General features: G+C 43.5%; 1 protein-coding gene and 1 long non-coding RNA gene across 2 annotated transcripts in view; one reads left to right on the top strand and one right to left on the bottom strand.

The window, feature by feature from the left end:
- Nucleotides 1-1398: 1398 nt before the first annotated feature.
- Nucleotides 1399-4882, bottom strand: LOC109898262 (uncharacterized). The gene is made up of 2 exons (XR_002256337.2): nt 4578-4882; nt 1399-4375 (listed from the first exon to the last, which is right to left on the bottom strand). It is a non-coding gene; the product is annotated as an uncharacterized LOC109898262 (long non-coding RNA).
- Nucleotides 4883-4987: 105 nt separating this feature from the next.
- Nucleotides 4988-18923, top strand: part of LOC109898261 (pre-mRNA-splicing factor SYF1-like) — a 28942-nt gene continuing 15006 nt past the window's right edge. The window contains exons 1-13 of the mRNA XM_020493159.2: nt 4988-5137; nt 5443-5591; nt 8351-8474; nt 8686-8883; nt 12431-12565; nt 12664-12828; nt 13142-13286; nt 15100-15251; nt 15690-15809; nt 15924-16055; nt 16482-16613; nt 17322-17435; nt 18305-18467. Coding sequence (XP_020348748.1) covers nt 5102-5137; nt 5443-5591; nt 8351-8474; nt 8686-8883; nt 12431-12565; nt 12664-12828; nt 13142-13286; nt 15100-15251; nt 15690-15809; nt 15924-16055; nt 16482-16613; nt 17322-17435; nt 18305-18467 — 1765 coding nt within the window. The 5' untranslated portion in view covers nt 4988-5101. The remainder of the gene's footprint in view (nt 5138-5442; nt 5592-8350; nt 8475-8685; nt 8884-12430; nt 12566-12663; nt 12829-13141; nt 13287-15099; nt 15252-15689; nt 15810-15923; nt 16056-16481; nt 16614-17321; nt 17436-18304; nt 18468-18923) is intronic.

The following is an 18923-nucleotide window of genomic DNA, read 5'->3' as shown; positions in this document are numbered from 1 at the left end:
CAGGATGGGGTGAAGACAAAGGCTGGACCCGGTCCAGCTGTCACGCCCCAGGTAGGCCCTATTCTGACTTCCAAATCAACCCCTACCCCAGTGTTTTTCTTCCCAAAGGGGTGCACATTTTAGCCCCTATTTCTAAGAGGTAGGAGGGGGACAAGGGGAGCAGGTAGCTGACTATTGGTGGCTATTTAGCAGACTGATGGTCTGGGGGTAGAACGTATTGGCCAGTCTGTTCGTTTTAACCATGATAATCCTGTACTGCCCACGTCTGAGTGATGGAAGCGGGGAGAACAGGCCGTGGCTTGGCTGAGGAACCTGATGATCTTTGTGGCCTTCCAGCGACACCTGGTGTTGTAGGTGTCATGGAGGGCAGGCAGTGTGCACCCAATGTGCATTCGGCTGAGCATACCACCCTCTGTAGTGCCTTGCGGTCAGCTGCAGTGGAATTGCCGTACCAGGCTGTGATGCAGGCCGATAGTATGCTCTCGATGGTGCTCCTGTAGAACACTATGAGGGCCCTCGGGGACAGGCTACATTTCTTTAGCCTTCTGAGGTTAAAGAATCGCTGTCGTGCCGCCTTGAACATGGTATGGTTTGACCATTTCAGCTCCTTGGAGATGTGTACGCTGAGGAACTTGAAGTTTTTGACCGTCTCCATGGCGGTCCTGTTGATAAGGATGGGGGCGTTCCTGAATTCCACAATCAGCTCCTTTGTTTTGCTGACATTGAGGGAGAGGTTGTTTACCTGGCAACCTCCTCCCTGTAGGCCGCCTCGTCGTTGTTGGTAATCAGTCCTACTACTGTTGTGTCATCAGTGAACTTGATGATGGAGTTGGAACTGTGTGAGGCCACGCAGTCGTGGGTTTACAGGCAGTACAGGAGGGGACTGAGGACGCACCCTTGTGGGGCCCCTGTTTTGAGGATCAGTGTGGAGGAGGTAATCTTGTTAAACTTCACCTGGGGTCGGCCCGTCAAGAAGTCCAAGACCCAGTTGCTTTGGGAGTTCAGTCCCGGATGCTGTGAGCATTGTGACGAGCTAAGACACAATGGTATGCATTCCTCTTGTCCAGGTGGGTGAGGGCAGTGCAATGGTGAAGGCGTCGTCCATGGATCTGTCGGGGGATAGGCGAATTGGAGAGGGTCGGGGAGAGAGGAGGTGATGCAGTCATTCAGTTCAGTTCAGTTACTTTCCCTTTATTGGGCACTGGGAGGATAGTGGACGTCTTGAAGCAATTGGGGATAACGGCCTGGGCTAGATAGAGATTGAAAATGTCTGAAAACACAACAGCTGCAGATGCTCTGAGGGCGCCCCTTTCCTGAACCAGCAGACTCCCAGAGAGACACACCGAGATCAGCCTCCTTTAGCCCTGGCTCTGAATAGACCATACAGGATCCCCCAGCTCAAGTAAATAAATTCACTTGAAATGTTTATTGATTTTGTGGGATAACATCACATGCACATTTAGGAAAACAAATTCATATGTGGGTTAGACAGGCAAGTCACTACGCAACAGGGAAGATCAAGTAAATATATGAATGTTTTCTTATATTTCATTTTCATTATATATTTTCATTCTCATTTTGATAAACAGTTGTTTATTGATTATGGATGCATGTTGATTTATTCACTTGGCTTCTTATACATTCCCACCATCAGACGCTTGTATTTTGAAAGCATGATGAAATCAGTTTATTCTATGCTTGCTATACTCAACATCTGAACTCTGAAAGAATAGTTTTATTGTTGTCTGTTTTGTTTTTTAATGACAATAACTGTGATATCTTCTCTCTGAAGGTAACATTGAGGTTGCTCATGTGCTTCACTCCACAACTGGTAAGCCTATGCATGATGTTGGTTACAGTCTACTTGTTTGAAGAGTGTGGTCATACAGTACGTCACTATTGTGGTCAACAAGTAAAACGTCAACCTACAACACTGTGTTGATTACTCATTTGGGAACTCATAAAGGCAGTTACAGAATGCAGTTATATAAGACTAAGAATGCAATAGAATTCACATTACAATTAGTTTTCCGTTTCTTTCACTCAGGGACGCAGGGTCGACAACAAATGCCATGCTCCTTACCAGAAATGTTCCTCGATTTGGGGCCCCCAGGAGAGGCTCTGATGGTCTCTCTGAGCTTAACCCCAGGAAGACCCCTATCCTTCAACATTATTGTTGTTTCTGTTTGTCTTTGAGTGAAAGCGAAATGAGCCAAGAAATTCCTGACTTAGTCATGCTCAGGGAGGTGAAGTTAGAGTGGAAAATGGGTCCGTTCCAGGTTGTGTTTATTTCAATCATGTTGCAGATGATCAGATCTCACTAAGCCTGGTGAAGTGCTCCTATGTGTTTTAATCTTCCAAGATGTGTATCCCCATTGAAAAAAAAGACTGTCTGGAACAACACCACCATATCAGAATCTCGAATGTCTTGATATATAGTCATATTTTTCAGCCACGTTATGCATTTTATGATGAGCTGCAGGTGAGAATGCAGCATTATGTGAAACTTCTTGTTTTGAACAGCAAGTTGTAAGTCAGTGTAACTCTTGTTAATAGCTATCCAATAAAAAATACATGATTGGTTGAAATTCTGTTGCTTCTCATTGAATTTTGAATTCATGTGGAGTCGTTTTTGAAGAATGTCCTAGTGTGTATTCAGTCATGTGAAATGTTCAGAACCTTGCAGATAATAGCTTTGGTTCAGTCTGCAGCATCAGTCAAAGACCAAACGTGCCATGGAAGTCTCTCAATCACCAATGGGAATGGAGAAAAGCAGAATAGTCCACAATTGAATCAATAGTTGAAATTGAGGCCAAAAATGCTAATTTTATTCAGAATGTTGAGAAGATAATTTTAATTCCCATCATAACAGGTCAACATTAGATCTAATCTCAACATATCACTTCTGTGGTTGGGTTTACGTAGGCCTGGATTTGGGTTAGGCCGGATCCAGCATCCCAGCCAATTAAATGCGTCCGACTGTGGATTTATATATATATATATATATATATATATTTTTTTTTATTCGCTTGGCTGTCAACAAGATACAGAATGCGTCCTTTATGCACATAAATAACCTCTGTCTGCTATTTGCAGTTGGTAAACTAACTAATGGATACTACTGTGCTGATTCCATAATGCAATGCATTTGTCCTGAAGGGCTGTTCTCCTGTCCAAAGTTGGTTAGAATGTGCCTCAATCTTCTGTCTGATACCATAACCCATACAAGGCATTGTCATGTTGTATTATCCTTCTTGTGAACACTCTTTGTGTGCCTTCTTTGGGATTCAAGCGCTTTGAAGCGCGTACCGCAATCAGTGCACACATACGGTCATTCCTCATTGTGCATTGTCTGGTGCTTATTCAGTGAAGCTAACGTGGCAAAACATTTATAGCATTCAGAACACATATAGGGTCTCTCCCCTGTGTGAACTCTCATATGCACTTTCAGGTTATCTCGTCTGTTAAAAACACGATGGCAAACCGGGCAAGGAAACGGTTTGTCCCCTGTGTGAATACTCCTATGCTTTGTCAGACAAATCACCCGACCTGAAGCCTTTGCCACAGTCACTGCAACAATGGGATCTTTCCCCTGTGTGAATCATCATATGTCTTTTCAGATTACTAGTCCAGTTGAAACATTGACCACACAAGTGCCAAAAAATATTTTTCATGTGAGTTTGGAGATCGTCTATAAGAATTTCTTTGGACTCTAAGTGTTTTCCACAGACACCACAAAGGCAATCTAGGTCTATATCGTGTGTGTTCTCGTGTATGTTTTATTAAAAAACTCAGAGTAACATTTATTTCCACACACACCACACCAACAGGTTTTGACAGTGTGGGCTAAAATGGGATGAGACTGGATTTCCTTCCTTTTTTCCAGATACCAGAGATTTGGCTTGTTATTTTCTGTGCTTTCTTTGATTTGAGTGGCTTAAACCTAATCCAAGGTTCTGTTTCCTCTTCTTTGACAACTCACTTGGGATTGAAGAACAGTCTGGATTTACTGCAGAGAGGGGCTGAGAGTCACTTGTTAGCTCTAATACTCTGTAGCCCTCTCCATCGGGTTCAGCTTTGATCTGTTCCAATGAGGTGCTAGGTAGAGAGGCTCCCTGTCCATATTCCTCACTTTGGGTTTGGTAAAGATGTGAGGGCTGACATAAGTCCTCTTCCTGATCATAGTCACTTTTCACACAGTCAGAGCTAATTATGAAGGTGTCATTATGAAACTCTTACGGGTCCTGTGTTGTTGTTCCTCTTTAATCTGTGTGGGCTCTGGGTCTTCTTGCCCCAGACTGGGGCTCCACTCCTGCTCAGTGTTGCTGCTCAGGGGAAACCTCTTCGAAGACAGTGAGAGAGAGCTGCTGAAAGTCTGGAGAGGAGAAAGGATTCAACAAAAAAGTAAAAGCTGACATGACACCATAATTACATTTCTATGTATGCAACATAATACAAAATGTGTCTTTCAGCAAGACATGACGTGTATCGTGCTCAAATATAATAAAAATAATAAAAATGCCAATGTCGCATAATATTGATGTCAGCGGAAAAAAATGTAATAGCTAATGACAAACCTGTCCTATGTAATTTTATCTCTGGTGGTTTGAGAACGATATCAAGCTGCCTCTGTAGAGGCCGTTCTCCTCTTTTGAGCGGTACACTTCTTCCAGGTACTCTGCTATCGTTTTCTCAACAGCCCCAAATATCTCATTTAGCAGCTGCTGTTAAGCGCTGGTTGATAAACATTGCCAACAACTGTATTTTACCCATTATAAATAATCCAAGTAGCCTACGCGGCTAGCTAGGGCGTTCGTGTTTGTCGACCTTTCACCTTTAGTTTTGTCCATGCACGAGCATATAAGATTTTCCACTGTCGCCACCTGCTGGGCTGGAGTGCTAACATATGCTATTTTCTTCGTGACTAATGATTGGATAGTCTGTTGAGTGACCGTTGTACTACCCAATATTATTTCCACACGGGGCGGGGTTTATTTTACATTCTGAACACGTTGGAGGAGTCAGGAAGTTTAGTAACAATACCTACATTTTTGGGAACTTTTGACAACTACGGGCGTTTATTTTGGTCTTAAAATAAAAAATGGCGTCTCTAAATGGGAAACCGGACGTAATATTTGTAAGTTATTTCATGAATATTGATATTTCCTTGTGGAATTCTCTCAGCATGCTGTAATATTTATGCGGCCTCCTCGACCTCGGCTGTGTCGATTTGAATGTCCCGGCAAACTGTTCCTTGAGATACTGTACAGTCTACTGTGTGTGAATTTACAGCATATTGTTGCCCTTTCTATTCTTCGAGCAACGTTGCACAAGTTTTGAGAACAGTGCCGCGTTTTTCGAAGGAGAGAAAAGTGTCCAACTTCCGAAGGAGAGAAGGCTTCCTGTTGACCGTTTTGCTGGGTTTGTGATGGTATTTTTCAGGAGGAAGATGACCTGCCTTATGAGGAGGAGATCATCAGGAATCCGTACTCGGTCAAGTGCTGGATGCGTTACATCGAGTTCAAACAAAACGGCACAATGTCCATCCTCAACATGATATATGAACGAGCTCTGAAAGAGCTACCTGGCAGGTAGAGGCAACGTTTCTCCCAATCCTGGTCCTGGGCAAAGGGGTGCCATGCATAGTTTTGTTTTTGCCCCAAAATACACCCCCCTTGGCCCCCAGTGCCAGAATAAGAATACACTGCTAAAGGTTCATGGAAAATACTGTAGTGTCCCAGACTAATGTTTGTAGTCTGTCTCTAACTAGAGACAGGAACATTTTCACAGACAGTTACTGTTGCACATATACAGTTGAAGTCGGAAGTTTACATACACCATAGCCAAATACATTTAAACTCAGTTTTTCCTCAATTCCTGACATTTAATCCTAGTAAAATGTATCTGTCTTACGTCAGTTAGGAGCACCACTTTATTTTAAGAATGTGAAATGTCAGAATAATAGTAGAGTGATTTATTTCAGCTTTTATTTCTTTCATCACATTCCCAGTGGGTCAGAAGTTTACGTACACTCAATTAGTATTTGGTAGCATTGCCTTTAAATTGTTTAACTTGGGTCAAACATTTCGGGTAGACTTCCACAAGCTTCCCACAATAAGTTTGGTGAATTTTGGTCCATTATTCCTGACAGAGCTAGTGTTACTGAGTCAGGTTTGTAGGCCTCCTTGCTCGCACATGCTTTTTCACTTCTGCCCACAAATTTTCTATAGGATTGAGGTCAGGGCTTTGTGATGGCCACTCCAATACCTTGACTTTGTTGTCCTTAAGCCATTTTGACACAACTTTGGAAGTATGCTTGGGGTCATTGTCCATTTGGAAGACCCATTTGCGACCAGACTGATGTCTTGAGATGTTGCTTCAATATATCCACATAATTTTCCACCCTCATTGATGTCATCTATTTTGTGATGTGCACCCCGTCTGCAGCAAAGCACCCCAACAACATGATGCTACCACCCCGGTGCTTCACTATTGGGATGGTGTTCTTTGGCTTGCAAGCCTCCTGCTTTTTCCTCCAAACATAACGATGGTCATTATAGCCAAACATTTCTATTTTTGTTTAATCAGAACAGCGGACATTTCTCCAAAAAGTACGATCTTTGTCCCCATGTGCAGTTGCAAACCGTAGTCTTTTTTTTTTTATTGCGGTTTTGGAGCCGTGGCTTCTCCCTTGCTGAGCAGCCTTTCAGGTTATGTCGATATAGGACTTGTTTTACTGTGGACATGGATACTTTTGTACCTGATTCCTACAGCATTTTCACAAGGTCCCTTGCTGTTGTTCTGTGATTGATTTGCACTTTTGGCACCAAAGTACATTAATCTCTAGGAGACAGAACGTGTCTCATTCCCGAGCGATATGACGGCTGCTTGGTTCCAGGGTGTTTATACTTGTACATTATTGTTTGTACAGATGAACATGGTACTTTCAGGCATTTGGAAATTGCTCCCAAGGATGAACCTGACTTGTGGAGGTCTACAATTATTTTTCTGAGGTCTTGGCTGATTTCTTTTGATTTTCCCATGATGTCAAGCAAAGAGGCACAGATTTGAAGGTAGGCCTTGAAATACATCCACAGATACACCTCCAATTGACTCAAATGATGTCAATTAGCCAATCAGAAGCTTCTAAAGCCATGACATCATTTTCTGGAATTTTCCAAGCTGTTTAAAGGCACAGTCAACTTAGTGTATGTAAAACTTCTGAATCACTGGAATTGTGATACAGTGAATTATAAGTGAAATAATCTGTAAACAATTGTTGGAAAAATTACTTGTCATGCACAAAGTAGATGTCCTAACCGACTTTCCAAAACTATAGTTTGTTAACAAGAAATGTGTGAAGTGGTTGAAAAACAAGTTTTAATGACTCCAACCTAAGTGTATGTAAACTTCCAACTTCAATTGTAGGGCTGATTTCCAGGACGCATCTTAAACTAGCCTTTCAACGAATCTGAGCGTGGAAGACGCCTCTTTCTCGTCTCTAACATGTAGTCTCATTTTTGTGACCAGTCCCATCACAAGTCAGACTGTTGAATAAACTTAATTTGAACCTGCTTGACCTGTTGTCTGCTGATTTTGTCTTAATGTAGGAGTTACTCTGAGACGAAATATCCACAGAGTAGTGTTATTAACCCGACTTTCAGTACGCTGGTCTGTATGCCGGTTTGTATTTCTGTTTTGTATTTTCAATGCTGACACAATTTGCACGCAACTTACACAATATGTCAACAATGGCCGAGTTTAACCGAAGCACAAACCACATGTTGTCCCACGCAAAGAGCTGGCAAATATCACAAAAACTTCCAGCTGACTGTGAGGGAACGCGCTTTGGTTGACAGCATTTGGTTACATCCGGCTATTGTTCACATATTGTGCATCGCGTGAAATGCGTCAAGAATGGAAAATGCAAGCAACAGAACCTTCCGGCCCTCAAAAAAGCGAGGTAAACAACACTATCCTGTGGTTACCTTATCTCCACTTCCTACCACCAAAAGAACCAACAGCATGGACAACCGGTAGAGTATGTTAAAATATCATTGTATTCAACATTCTGGCTTGTCGAGACTTGTGTCTTTACAGCAACTTCTTTCAGACTGACATCCATGGAGTAACCATGGTAACATGCTGATGTTTAGACAAATCTTAGACCTAGTCCTGGACTATAAAAACATATGTCAATCAGTCTCTGGAAAATCGGCCCAAAATCTAGGCTTATTTGAAAATCATAGAATGGTTGTTATTGAATACCATACCAGTGTCTGGGTTATGGTTTTAGGCATTACTAAATGTCATGACTGTGTTCACGGATTGTTCATACGTGACCTTGCAGTTACAAGTTATGGTACAACTACCTGAGAGAGCGACGGAAACAGGTCAAAGGGAAGTGCATCATGGAGCCAGCCTACGAGGAGATCAACAACTGCCATGAAAGAGCACTGGTTTTCATGCACAAGGTAGGCATATGCTTATGTCCCGTTGTCCGTCCATCCCCTGTTAAGAGAAAATACTCGCACAAACTCTGAGGAATATCATTGTCCATTCATTGGCACAGACTATCGCAGAGTACATTTATGTGTGAGTATTTTTTACTTGGAAGTAGATTTTGTCGTCTGAGATTGTAGTAATAGTATCCCACATAACTTGTTCTTCCCGTGGATGTCCTAGATGCCGAGGATATGGCTGGACTACTGCCAGTTCCTGGTGTCTCAGTGTAAGATCACCAGGAGCAGACGCACATTTGACCGAGCGCTCCGAGCCCTTCCCGTCACTCAGCACCCTCGCATCTGGCCCCTGTACCTCCGCTTTGCCCGGAACCTGCCCCTGCCTGAGACCGCCATCCGTGTCTACCGCAGGTACCTCAAGGTAAGAGGACATTTCTAGAAGATTTGCTCCTCTGTGATTGAACTACAACCAAAGCTGAAGCCACGGAAGCCTCACCTTATGGAAGATAGTCACAGGATTAAAAAATAAATAAAAACAAATCAGAATTCACATTAATACACACAATTTTTTTTCAACAATGGTGATAAGATTTTGTCTTGGTTATGAGATTATAACAACACCAACCACACGTCACATCAGAAACCTACAATATATCACTTAACATAGAAGGTAGGCCTGGAATAGATGACAGTGTGCATTTGCCCTTAGGCGTATGTAGACCTGATCTCCCACCTCCAGCTGTAGAGTGACTGCATTACCCCCGTTATCTGCTGTATCAGTACTAGACTTGTGATCAGATGTAATAGGCATACACTCTTCATTCTTGAACAGGGATGTGTGGGAGTCTTCAGATCCTCCAGCATGAAAGAAGAAGCTGAAGTAGTAGACCCCTCTTACAGGTGCTGTTAACTCTCCTATGTGGGAGTGGTAGGCATTGCCAATGTTAGGGATGACCTTGCTGTAGGTCAGGTTAGTTCCTGGCTGAAGGGCCCTATTTCTCCAGTCTCTCTCAGGACAGTGGAGAAGAACACCTTTGACTCCTAGTTTTTCCATCGTGGTTTGCAGTTTTTCCACTGTGGTTTGCTGTTTCTCCTCCACGACTCCGAATTCTGTAATCAGAGTCAACATGTAGCATGAGTTCTGTAGTTCTGCAGCGCATTCCACCTCATGTTCAGTCATTGAGGTGTCGTCCTGTGCCACAGACAGGCCGCAGCTCAGAGACACCATCAGAAATGCAGTAGTTTTCATCCTTCACCTGGGTTCTGATACCTCTCTGAGTAACCTGTATTGGTCGGCCTAACCTTTTTTTGATTCCAGAGTTCTCTCAGCTTCTTTTCAAGCAGCCAGGTTTGACGTGATCCAGTTCACTGGAAGTTAGTCCTTGTTTTGTTTTATAGTTAACTATTCAACCTTATAGTCCATAAGTCAGACCCCCAAATTTGATCTGTCGGTACCATCTGGGGCTGTGATTTTTTTGTTGTTGTTTATTTGTCTGTGATTTTGTACCTAGAGTGTGCTTTTCTGGCTTGGACAAAGCTTACTTACTGGTCCTGTTCCTAGAGTTTCCTAACTTGTGATAACATTGCAGCAATGTCATGTTGTGTGTGTAATCTCCAAATCATATATCATTAGAAATCTGAAACATTTTCTGAATATTTGGGTCAAGAGATCTCTGACCTCTAGGGTTCATATTGGAATTACCTGTATGCATTACCCTGATAACCCTAGATATTTATTTAGCTCTTGTAATTATTTGAAGGAATGGACAGGACCATATATATATACATATTTTCTCTCTGCTTAATGTTTTCTAGTCTTCCACACAAGCAGCAGTGTGGTATTCCAGAATTATATATATATTTTTCTCCCCAATTTCGTGGTATCCAATTGGTAGTAGTTACAGTCTTGTCTCATCACTGCAAGTCCCGTACGGACTCGGGAGAGGCGAAGGTCGAGAGCCATGCGTCCTCCGAAACACAACCCAACCAAGCAGCCGCACTGCTTCTTGACACAATGCCCATCCAACTCGGAAGCCAGCCGCACCAAGGTGTCGGAGGAAACACCGTACACCTGGCGACCTGGTCAGCGTGCACTGCGCTCGGCCCGCCACAGGAGTCGCTAGTGCGCGATGAGACAAGGATATCTCCGCTGGCCAAACCCTCCCTTAACCGGACGACGCTGGGCCAATTGTGCGCTGCCCCATGGGCCTCCCGGTCGCGGCCGGCTGCGACAGAGCCTGGACTCGAACCCAGAATCTCTAGTGGCATAGCTACCTGCGCATAGCACACTGCGCCACCCGGGAGGCCCGTATTCCAGAATTATTAGATACATGGTTGATAAAGAAAGCTACATTTATATATTGGTTGTCATGTGCCAAAAGTCTATTTCTCAATTTAAAAAAAAATGTATTTATTTTTATTTCACCTTTTATTTAACCAGGTAGGCAAGTTGAGAACAAGTTCTCATTTACAATTGCGAACTGGCCAAGATAAAGCAAAGCAGTTCGACACATACAACGACACAGAGTTACACATGGAGTAAAACAAACATACAGTCAATAATACAGTATAAACAAGTCTATATACGATGTGAGCAAATGAGGTGAGATAAGGGAGGTAAAGGCAAAAAAAGGCCATGGTGGCAAAGTAAATACAATATAGCAAGTAAAACACTGGAATGGTAGATTTGCAATGGAAGAATGTGCAAAGTAGAAATAAAAATAATGGGGTGCAAAGGAGCAAAATAAATTAATTAATTAAATACAGTAGGGAAAGAGGTAGTTGTTTGGGCTAAATTATAGGTGCGGTAATCTGTGAGCTGCTCTGACAGTTGGTGCTTAAAGCTAGTGAGGGAGATACGTGTTTCCAGTTTCAGAGATTTTTGTAGTTCGTTCCAGTCATTGGCAGCAGAGAACTGGAAGGAGAGGCGGCCAAAGAAAGAATTGGTTTTGGGGGTGACTAGAGAGATATACCTGCTGGAGCATGTGCTACAGGTGGGAGATGCTATGGTGACCAGTGAGCTGAGATAAGGGGGGACTTTACCTAGCAGGGTCTTGTAGATGACATGGAGCCAGTGGGTTTGGCGATGAGTATGAAGCGAGGCCCAGCCAACGAGAGCGTACAGGTCGCAATGGTGGGTAGTATATGGGGCTTTGGTGACAAAACGGATTGCACTGTGATAGACTGCATCCAATTTGTTGAGTAGGGTATTGGGGGCTATTTTGTAAATGACATCGCCAAAGTCGAGGATCTGTAGGATGGTCAGTTTTACAAGGCAGCATGAGTGAAGGATGCTTTGTTTTGCGAAATAGGAAGCCAATTCTAGATTTAACTTTGGATTGGAGATGTTTGATATGGGTCTGGAAGGAGAGTTTACAGTCTAACCAGACACCTAAGTATTTGTAGTTGTCCACGTATTCTAAGTCAGAGCCGTCCAGAGTAGTGATGTTAGACAGGCGGGTAGGTGCAGGTAGCGATCGGTTGAAGAGCATGCATTTAGTTTTACTTGTATTTAAGAGCAATTGGAGGCCACGGAAGGAGAGTTGTATGGTATTGAAGCTTGCCTGGAGGGTTGTTAACACAGTGTCCAAAGAAGGGCCAGAAGTATACAGAATCGTGACGTCTGCGTAGAGGTGGATCAGAAACTCACCAGCAGCAAGAGCGAGCGACCTCTTTGATGTATACAGAGAAGAGTCTGTCCAAGAATTTAACCCTGTGGCACCCCCATAGAGACTGCCAGAGGTCCGGACAGCAGACCCTCCGATTTGACACACTGAACTCTATCAGAGAAGTAGTTGGTGAACCAGGCGAGGCAATAATTTGAGAAACCAAGGCTGTGGAGTCTGCCGATGAGGATGTGGTGATTGACAGAGTCGAAACCTTGGCCAGATCAATGAATACGGCTGCACAGTAAAATGACAGTTATTTCTGCAACAGCCCCCTGGATTTGACTCTCTCTTTCTCTGCAGCTGTCCCCAGAGAATGCGGAGGAGTACATAGATTACCTGCGTTCCTGCGGCAAGCTGGATGAAGCAGCAGTACGTCTGGCAGCCGTTGTCAACGATGAGAGCTTTGTGTCCAAGGAGGGAAAGTCTAACTACCAGGTAAGACCACGTCTGGCTCATCCTCCTTATCCCCATGTTGTTGTGTGGTTGAGATCTAACATTATCCCCATGTTGTTTGTTTGGTTAATATCTAACAGCTATGGCACGAGCTGTGTGACCTGATCTCTCAGAACCCAGACAAGGTGAACTCTCTGAATGTTGGGGCCATCATCCGTGGAGGCCTCACTCGCTTCACAGACCAGCTGGGCAAACTCTGGTGCTCCCTGGCTGACTACTACATCCGCAGTGGACATTTTGAAAAGGTACTGGTCTGGATAGATGCATCCCAAACGGCAGGGATGACCCTATTCCCTTTGTATTGCACTACTTGTGACCAGAGCCCTATAGACGATCATCTTCATAGTCCACTTTTGACTTTGTCGTCATGCATCAGGGTCATTAGAAATGATGTAGGATTATAGGGTAACTCACCACCATAACATTGTCATAATATATATTTGACACATTTTGATTAGCTATTATGCATATTATGAAGCTTTACACAATAAATATATTCAGTTTTTGGGATGCACACACACAGACTAATTTGAATGCTTGTGTGTTGTGGCCCACCAGGCTCGTGATGTTTATGAGGAGGCCATCTTGACGGTGGTGACGGTGAGAGATTTCACCCAGGTGTTCGACAGCTACGCCCAGTTTGAGGAGAGCATGATCGCTGCCAAGATGGAGACTACCTCAGAGTTGGGGAAAGATGAAGAAGGTGGGTGCATCTCAATAGTCTAAAGTGTCTTACTCTCCTTGTCTCCTGCTCAGATCTCAAATAACTCTATTAACCTGTCTAGGACTAGCGGAACCCCCCCCCTCCCGCAACAGCCAGGGCGCCAAATTCAAAACAACAAAAATCTCATAATTAAAATTCCTCAAGCATACAAGTATTTTACACCATTTTAAAGATACAATTCTCGTTAATCCAGCCACAGTGTCTGATTTCAAAAAGGATTTACAACGAAAGCACCACAAACAATTATGTTAAGCCACAGAAAAAAAAATATTTCAGCCAAAGAGAGGAGTCACAAAAAGCATCACTAACCTTTGATGTTCTTCATCAGATGACACTCATAGGACTTCATGTTACACAATACATGTATGTTTTGTTTGATAATGTCCATATTTATATAAAAAAAATCGGAGTTTACATTGGCGCGTTACATTCAGTAGTTCTAAAACATGCGGTGATATTGCAGAGAGCCACGTCAGAAATACTCATAAAACATTGATAAAGATACGACTATTATACATGGAACTTTAGATAAACTTCTCCTTAATGCAACCGTTGTGTCAGATTTCAAAATAACTTTACGGAGAAAGCAAACCATGCAATAATCTGAGTACAGCCTTTAGACAACAAAGCAGCCAAAAAGATACCTGCCATATTGGGTAGTCAACATTACTCACAAATAGCATTTGAAATATTAACTTACCTTTGATTATCTTCATCAGAATGCACTCCCAGGAATCCCAGTTCCAGCATAAATGTTTTGATTTATTCGATAATGTCGATCAGTTAGGTCCAAATATCTTCTTTTGTTAGGGCGTTTGGTAAACAAATCCAAAAGCGCGTTCAGGTCACGCTGGACAAAAAGTTCCGTTACATTCCGTAGAAACATGCCAACCTAAGTATGGAATCAATCTTTAGGATATTCTTAACATAAAACTTCATTAATGTTCCAACTGGACAATTCCTTTGTCTGTACAAATGAAGTGGAACGTAGCTACCTTTCATGTGAGCGCGCCAGACCGAGGCTGTGGCATTCTGCCAGACCACTCACTCAAAGAGCCCTTATGAGCCCCTCCTTTAGAGTAGAATCCTCAAAACAGGTTCTAAATACTGTTGACATCTAGTGGAAGCCTTGGGAAGTGAAACATAACTAATATCACCCTGTATCTTCTATGGGGGCTGAGTTGAAAAACTACAAACCTCAGATTTTCCACTTCCTGGTTGGATTTTTCTCAGGTTTTCGCCTGCCATATGAGTTCTGTTATACTCAGACATCATTCAAACAGTTTTAGAAACTTCAGAGTGTTTTCTATCCAATACTAATAATAATATGCATATATTAGCATCTGGGACAGAGTAGGAGGCAGTTCACTCTGGGCACGCTATTTATCCAAAAGTGAAAATGATGCCCCCTATCCCAAAAAGGTTAAGGGAAATCGATTCCTGACCTAGGTATCCATGTTACTGTTCTCCCAATCCTGGCTGCGACTTTGAGTAAAAACATTTTTTTAAATCAAATGTTATTTGTGACAAAGTTTACAGAAATGCTTGTGCGCTAGTTCCTTCAACATAAATGCAACTGAAGAGAGTAGTCTTGGGAAGCCAGCCATTTTAGAGTATTGAGATGCACCCAGTGTGTCTGGATTGTAGAGTATCACAATTTCTCACAAACATAGATTTGATCTCAACGAGAATAACCTGTGTAAATAAATATTACAAGGGGGGGAATCACAGCCGCAAGTGAATGCTTTGCCTTTGTCGTCATGCTCAACTCGTGTTCCCTTTCCCGTCTCAGAGGACATAGACCTGGAGCTGCGTCTGGCCCGCTTTGAGCAGCTGATCGCCCGCAGGCCCCTCCTGCTGAACAGTGTGCTGCTGAGACAGAATCCACACAACGTCCACGAGTGGCATAAGAGGGTCAAACTGTACGAGGGGAAACCACGACAGGTAGCTGAAACCAGAAGTGGACACGTAGTAGAAGTGCTGATCCAGGATCAGTTTAGCCTGAATATGATTATATGAACAGATGGGACCAGATCCAAGATCAGCACTCTTACTCTGAGACCCTTTGTGGATACAGGCCCTGAGCTCTTAGCCCTAGTCTTACTGTGCCATCTTTTTGGCACTGTCTCTAATACCCATTTTATTCTACTGAACTGTTGTAGCTGGAACCGTGATGTGAAATGAAAATATCCGAGCCAGCGCAGTACTGTTCAGGTTGGAATTATGTGAAAAGGGTTTGAGAGAAATCCGAGCTTATACATGTTTACAGATTTCACATTTAACATGGTTTCTTAGTCTTTCTAGCTGGCAATAGGTACCTTGCATGCTCTTCCTCACATACATGTACAGTGTATAGAATGTGTGTCTTAACCCCTTTTTCAGATCATCAACACCTACACAGAGGCAGTTCAGACTGTGGACCCTATGAAGGCTACAGGGAAACCCAGCTCTCTCTGGGTCTCCTTCGCCAAGTTCTATGAGGAGAACGAGCAGCTAGATGACGTGAGTCTCAAACTAAGGTTTCCCCATTTAGGAGATTTACTCCTTCAACCCAAGAGGAAGTAAAGTTTTATTTATTGTTTTAAATGTTCTTTTTCCACTTTTCACCACCATCAGGCACGGACCATCTTTGAGAAAGCCACCAAGGTGAACTACAAGCAGGTTGACGACCTGGCTGGCGTGTGGTGTGAATACGGAGAGATGGAGCTACGCCATGAGAACTACGAACAGGCGCTACGTATACTGAGGGTGAGACGGAGATACAGGCACAACAAATACTGACCCACTATCTGTCACACACTCCAAAGACACGTACATTTTGTTTTTACTTTTCTGTCATCCTGAATTATTTCTTATGGGTTTAAACTGCTACACATTGCTGTGTGGGCGGCTGACCTGTACTTGCTTTTTTAATGTATCTATTTAATAACTTCAAGAAATGAATACCCTCATCTAATGTCAAATTCTATGGTGTAGACCGCTCTTCTCATAGTTTCAAATATTCTTTCTATAGATGTACATTTTTTATTTTAACCTTATTTTACCAGGTAAGTTGACCGAGAACACATTCTCATTTACAGCAACGACCTGGGGAATAGTTACAGGGGGATGAATAAATACTGGATGCATGTCTGTGCAAATATCCCTCGACTTTCTCTCTTTCCAAATATGTAGAAAGCAACTGCCATCCCGTCCAAGAAGGCAGAGTACTTTGACGTGTCAGAGCCCGTGCAGAACAGAGTGTACAAGTCTCTGAAGGTCTGGTCCATGCTGGCTGACCTGGAGGAGAGTATGGGAACCTTCCAGGTACTTTCATGTTTCCCTCTACGGTGTCTGTCTTCGTTTGTATTTCAATTGCACTGATTTAGAAAGGAAAAGAAGGTAGCTTTGATGCAACACATCTAAGGCTGCATTTACACAGGCAGCCCAAATCTGATCTTTTGCCCCATTATTGGCAAAATATCTGCTCTTATTGGTCAAAAGATCAGAATTGAGCTGCCTGTGTATACGTAATAGTCAACTAACGTTTTGGCTGCAAGAAGCTTTCATTTAAAACATTTATTTAACTAGGCAGGTCAGTTAAGAACAAATTCTTATTTACAATGATGGCCAAACCCGGACTACGCTGGGCCAATTGTGCGCCGCCCTATGGGACTCCCAATCATGGCCAGATGTGATACAGCCTGGAGCCGAACCAGGGACTATAGCGACGCCTCTTGCACTGAGATGCAGTGCGCCACTCGGATGCAGTGCGCCACACTTAGACCACTGCGCCACTCGGGAGCCCAAAAATCCTTCATTAGGGTTTCTGGATTGGATTGATGAACATTGTTTAGGTTATACGTTTTATGTATTCCGTGAGCTCTTCTCTCAGATGAAATCTTGTTAGAATAGGAGAAACTGAAAATTTCATCTTGTGCATAGTGATGACCCGGTTTTAGGGACCAAACATGTAACGACCATACGATGTAACTAACAACCCTACCTTTTGTCTTGGTCGTTTCTCCCCGTCAGTCCACCAAGGCGGTGTACGACCGCATCATTGACCTGCGCATAGCCACGCCCCAGATAATCATCAACTATGCCATGTTCCTGGAGGAGCACAACTACTTTGAGGAGAGCTTCAAGGTGACACCAACCACCTGCCCTGCTGCACACATCTCACTAGCCTGGTCCCAGTTCTGTTGTGCTGTCTTGACAACTCTTATGGTCATTGTCATGATGCCTGAACTGGGACCAGTCTAACATTTCACAGCCTAGAACATAAACGCTAACTCATACTGCATTCAAAAAAAAAATCTACATCAAATTTATTTATATAGCCCTTCGTACATCAGCTGATATCTCAAAGTGCTGTACAGAAACCCAGCCTAAAACCCCAAACAGCAAGCAATGCAGGCGTAGAAGCACGGTGGCTAGGAAAAACTCCCATGAAAGGCCAAAACCTAGGAAGAAACCTAGAGAGGAACCAGGCTATGTGGGGTGGCCAGTCCTCTTCTGGCTGTGCCGGGTGGAGATTATAGCAGAACATGGCCAAGATGTTCAAATGTTCATAAATGATCAGCATGTTCGAATAATAAGAAGGCAGAACAGTTGAAACTGGAGCAGCAGCACGGCCAGGTGGACTGGGGACAGCAAGGAGTCATCATGTCAGGTAATCCTGGGGCATGGTCCTAGGGCTCAGGTCCTCCGAGAGAGAAAGAAAGAGAGAAGGAGAGAATTAGAGAACGCACACTTAGATTCACACAGGACACCGAATAGGACAGGAGAAGTACTCCAGATATAACAAACTGACCCTAGCCCCCCGACACATAAACTACTGCAGCATAAATACTGGAGGCTGAGACACACATCTGTTACTTTACAACTGGGTCATGTCTAGGGCCGAGTTCCCTACTGAACACGAATGACCCTGACCATGCCTTCACCCTTAAAACTACAGCATTTTGATCCGTTTTAAATTCCTGTTGCTGATGGTCTTCATGCGCTCTCTGCAGGCGTACGAGCGTGGCATCGCCCTCTTCAGGTGGCCCAACGTCTATGACATCTGGAACACCTACCTCACCAAGTTCATCGACCGCTACGGGGGCAAGAAGCTGGAGAGGGCCCGGGACCTGTTTGAGCAGGCGCTGGATGGCTGTCCAGCCAAGTTCGCCAAGAGTAAGAGACATTGTTGTCTACGTGACTTCTGTATGTCTTTATGTCTAATGCATGTTTGTGACGTCTGTCTAGACTCTAAGCTGACATGCTGTACAATGAAAAAATTATTTCCTGACTTATACAATAAAGTCATCACCATCATCACAGTTGCTTTTTAGGTACTGAGAAGCACCAAGGAAAATACAATCCTTTTCACACTACGAAGCCAAGCTTGTACTGTGCTGGCCTGGTTACGCATCGACCACAGTTGCAGGAATCGTGCTGGGAATGACAGATGTTAAAAGACCATGACCGAGCCAGCTCAGTACGGTTCAGGTTGGCATGATAGTATGAAAAGGGTGTCAAGTATCTTTCAGCCTCAGTCAGTTTTTATAATCAGTTTGTTGCTTTGTGATAATGGCCTTATTTATGTGGTTACTATCCCCCCAGCTACAGGAATGACGAGTGATATGTTAC

This window comes from Oncorhynchus kisutch, linkage group LG10 (genome assembly GCF_002021735.2).
Source record: "Oncorhynchus kisutch isolate 150728-3 linkage group LG10, Okis_V2, whole genome shotgun sequence".
In the NCBI taxonomy this organism is placed as follows: Eukaryota; Metazoa; Chordata; class Actinopteri; order Salmoniformes; family Salmonidae; genus Oncorhynchus; species Oncorhynchus kisutch.
This window is presented reverse-complemented; position numbering and strand designations above follow the sequence as displayed.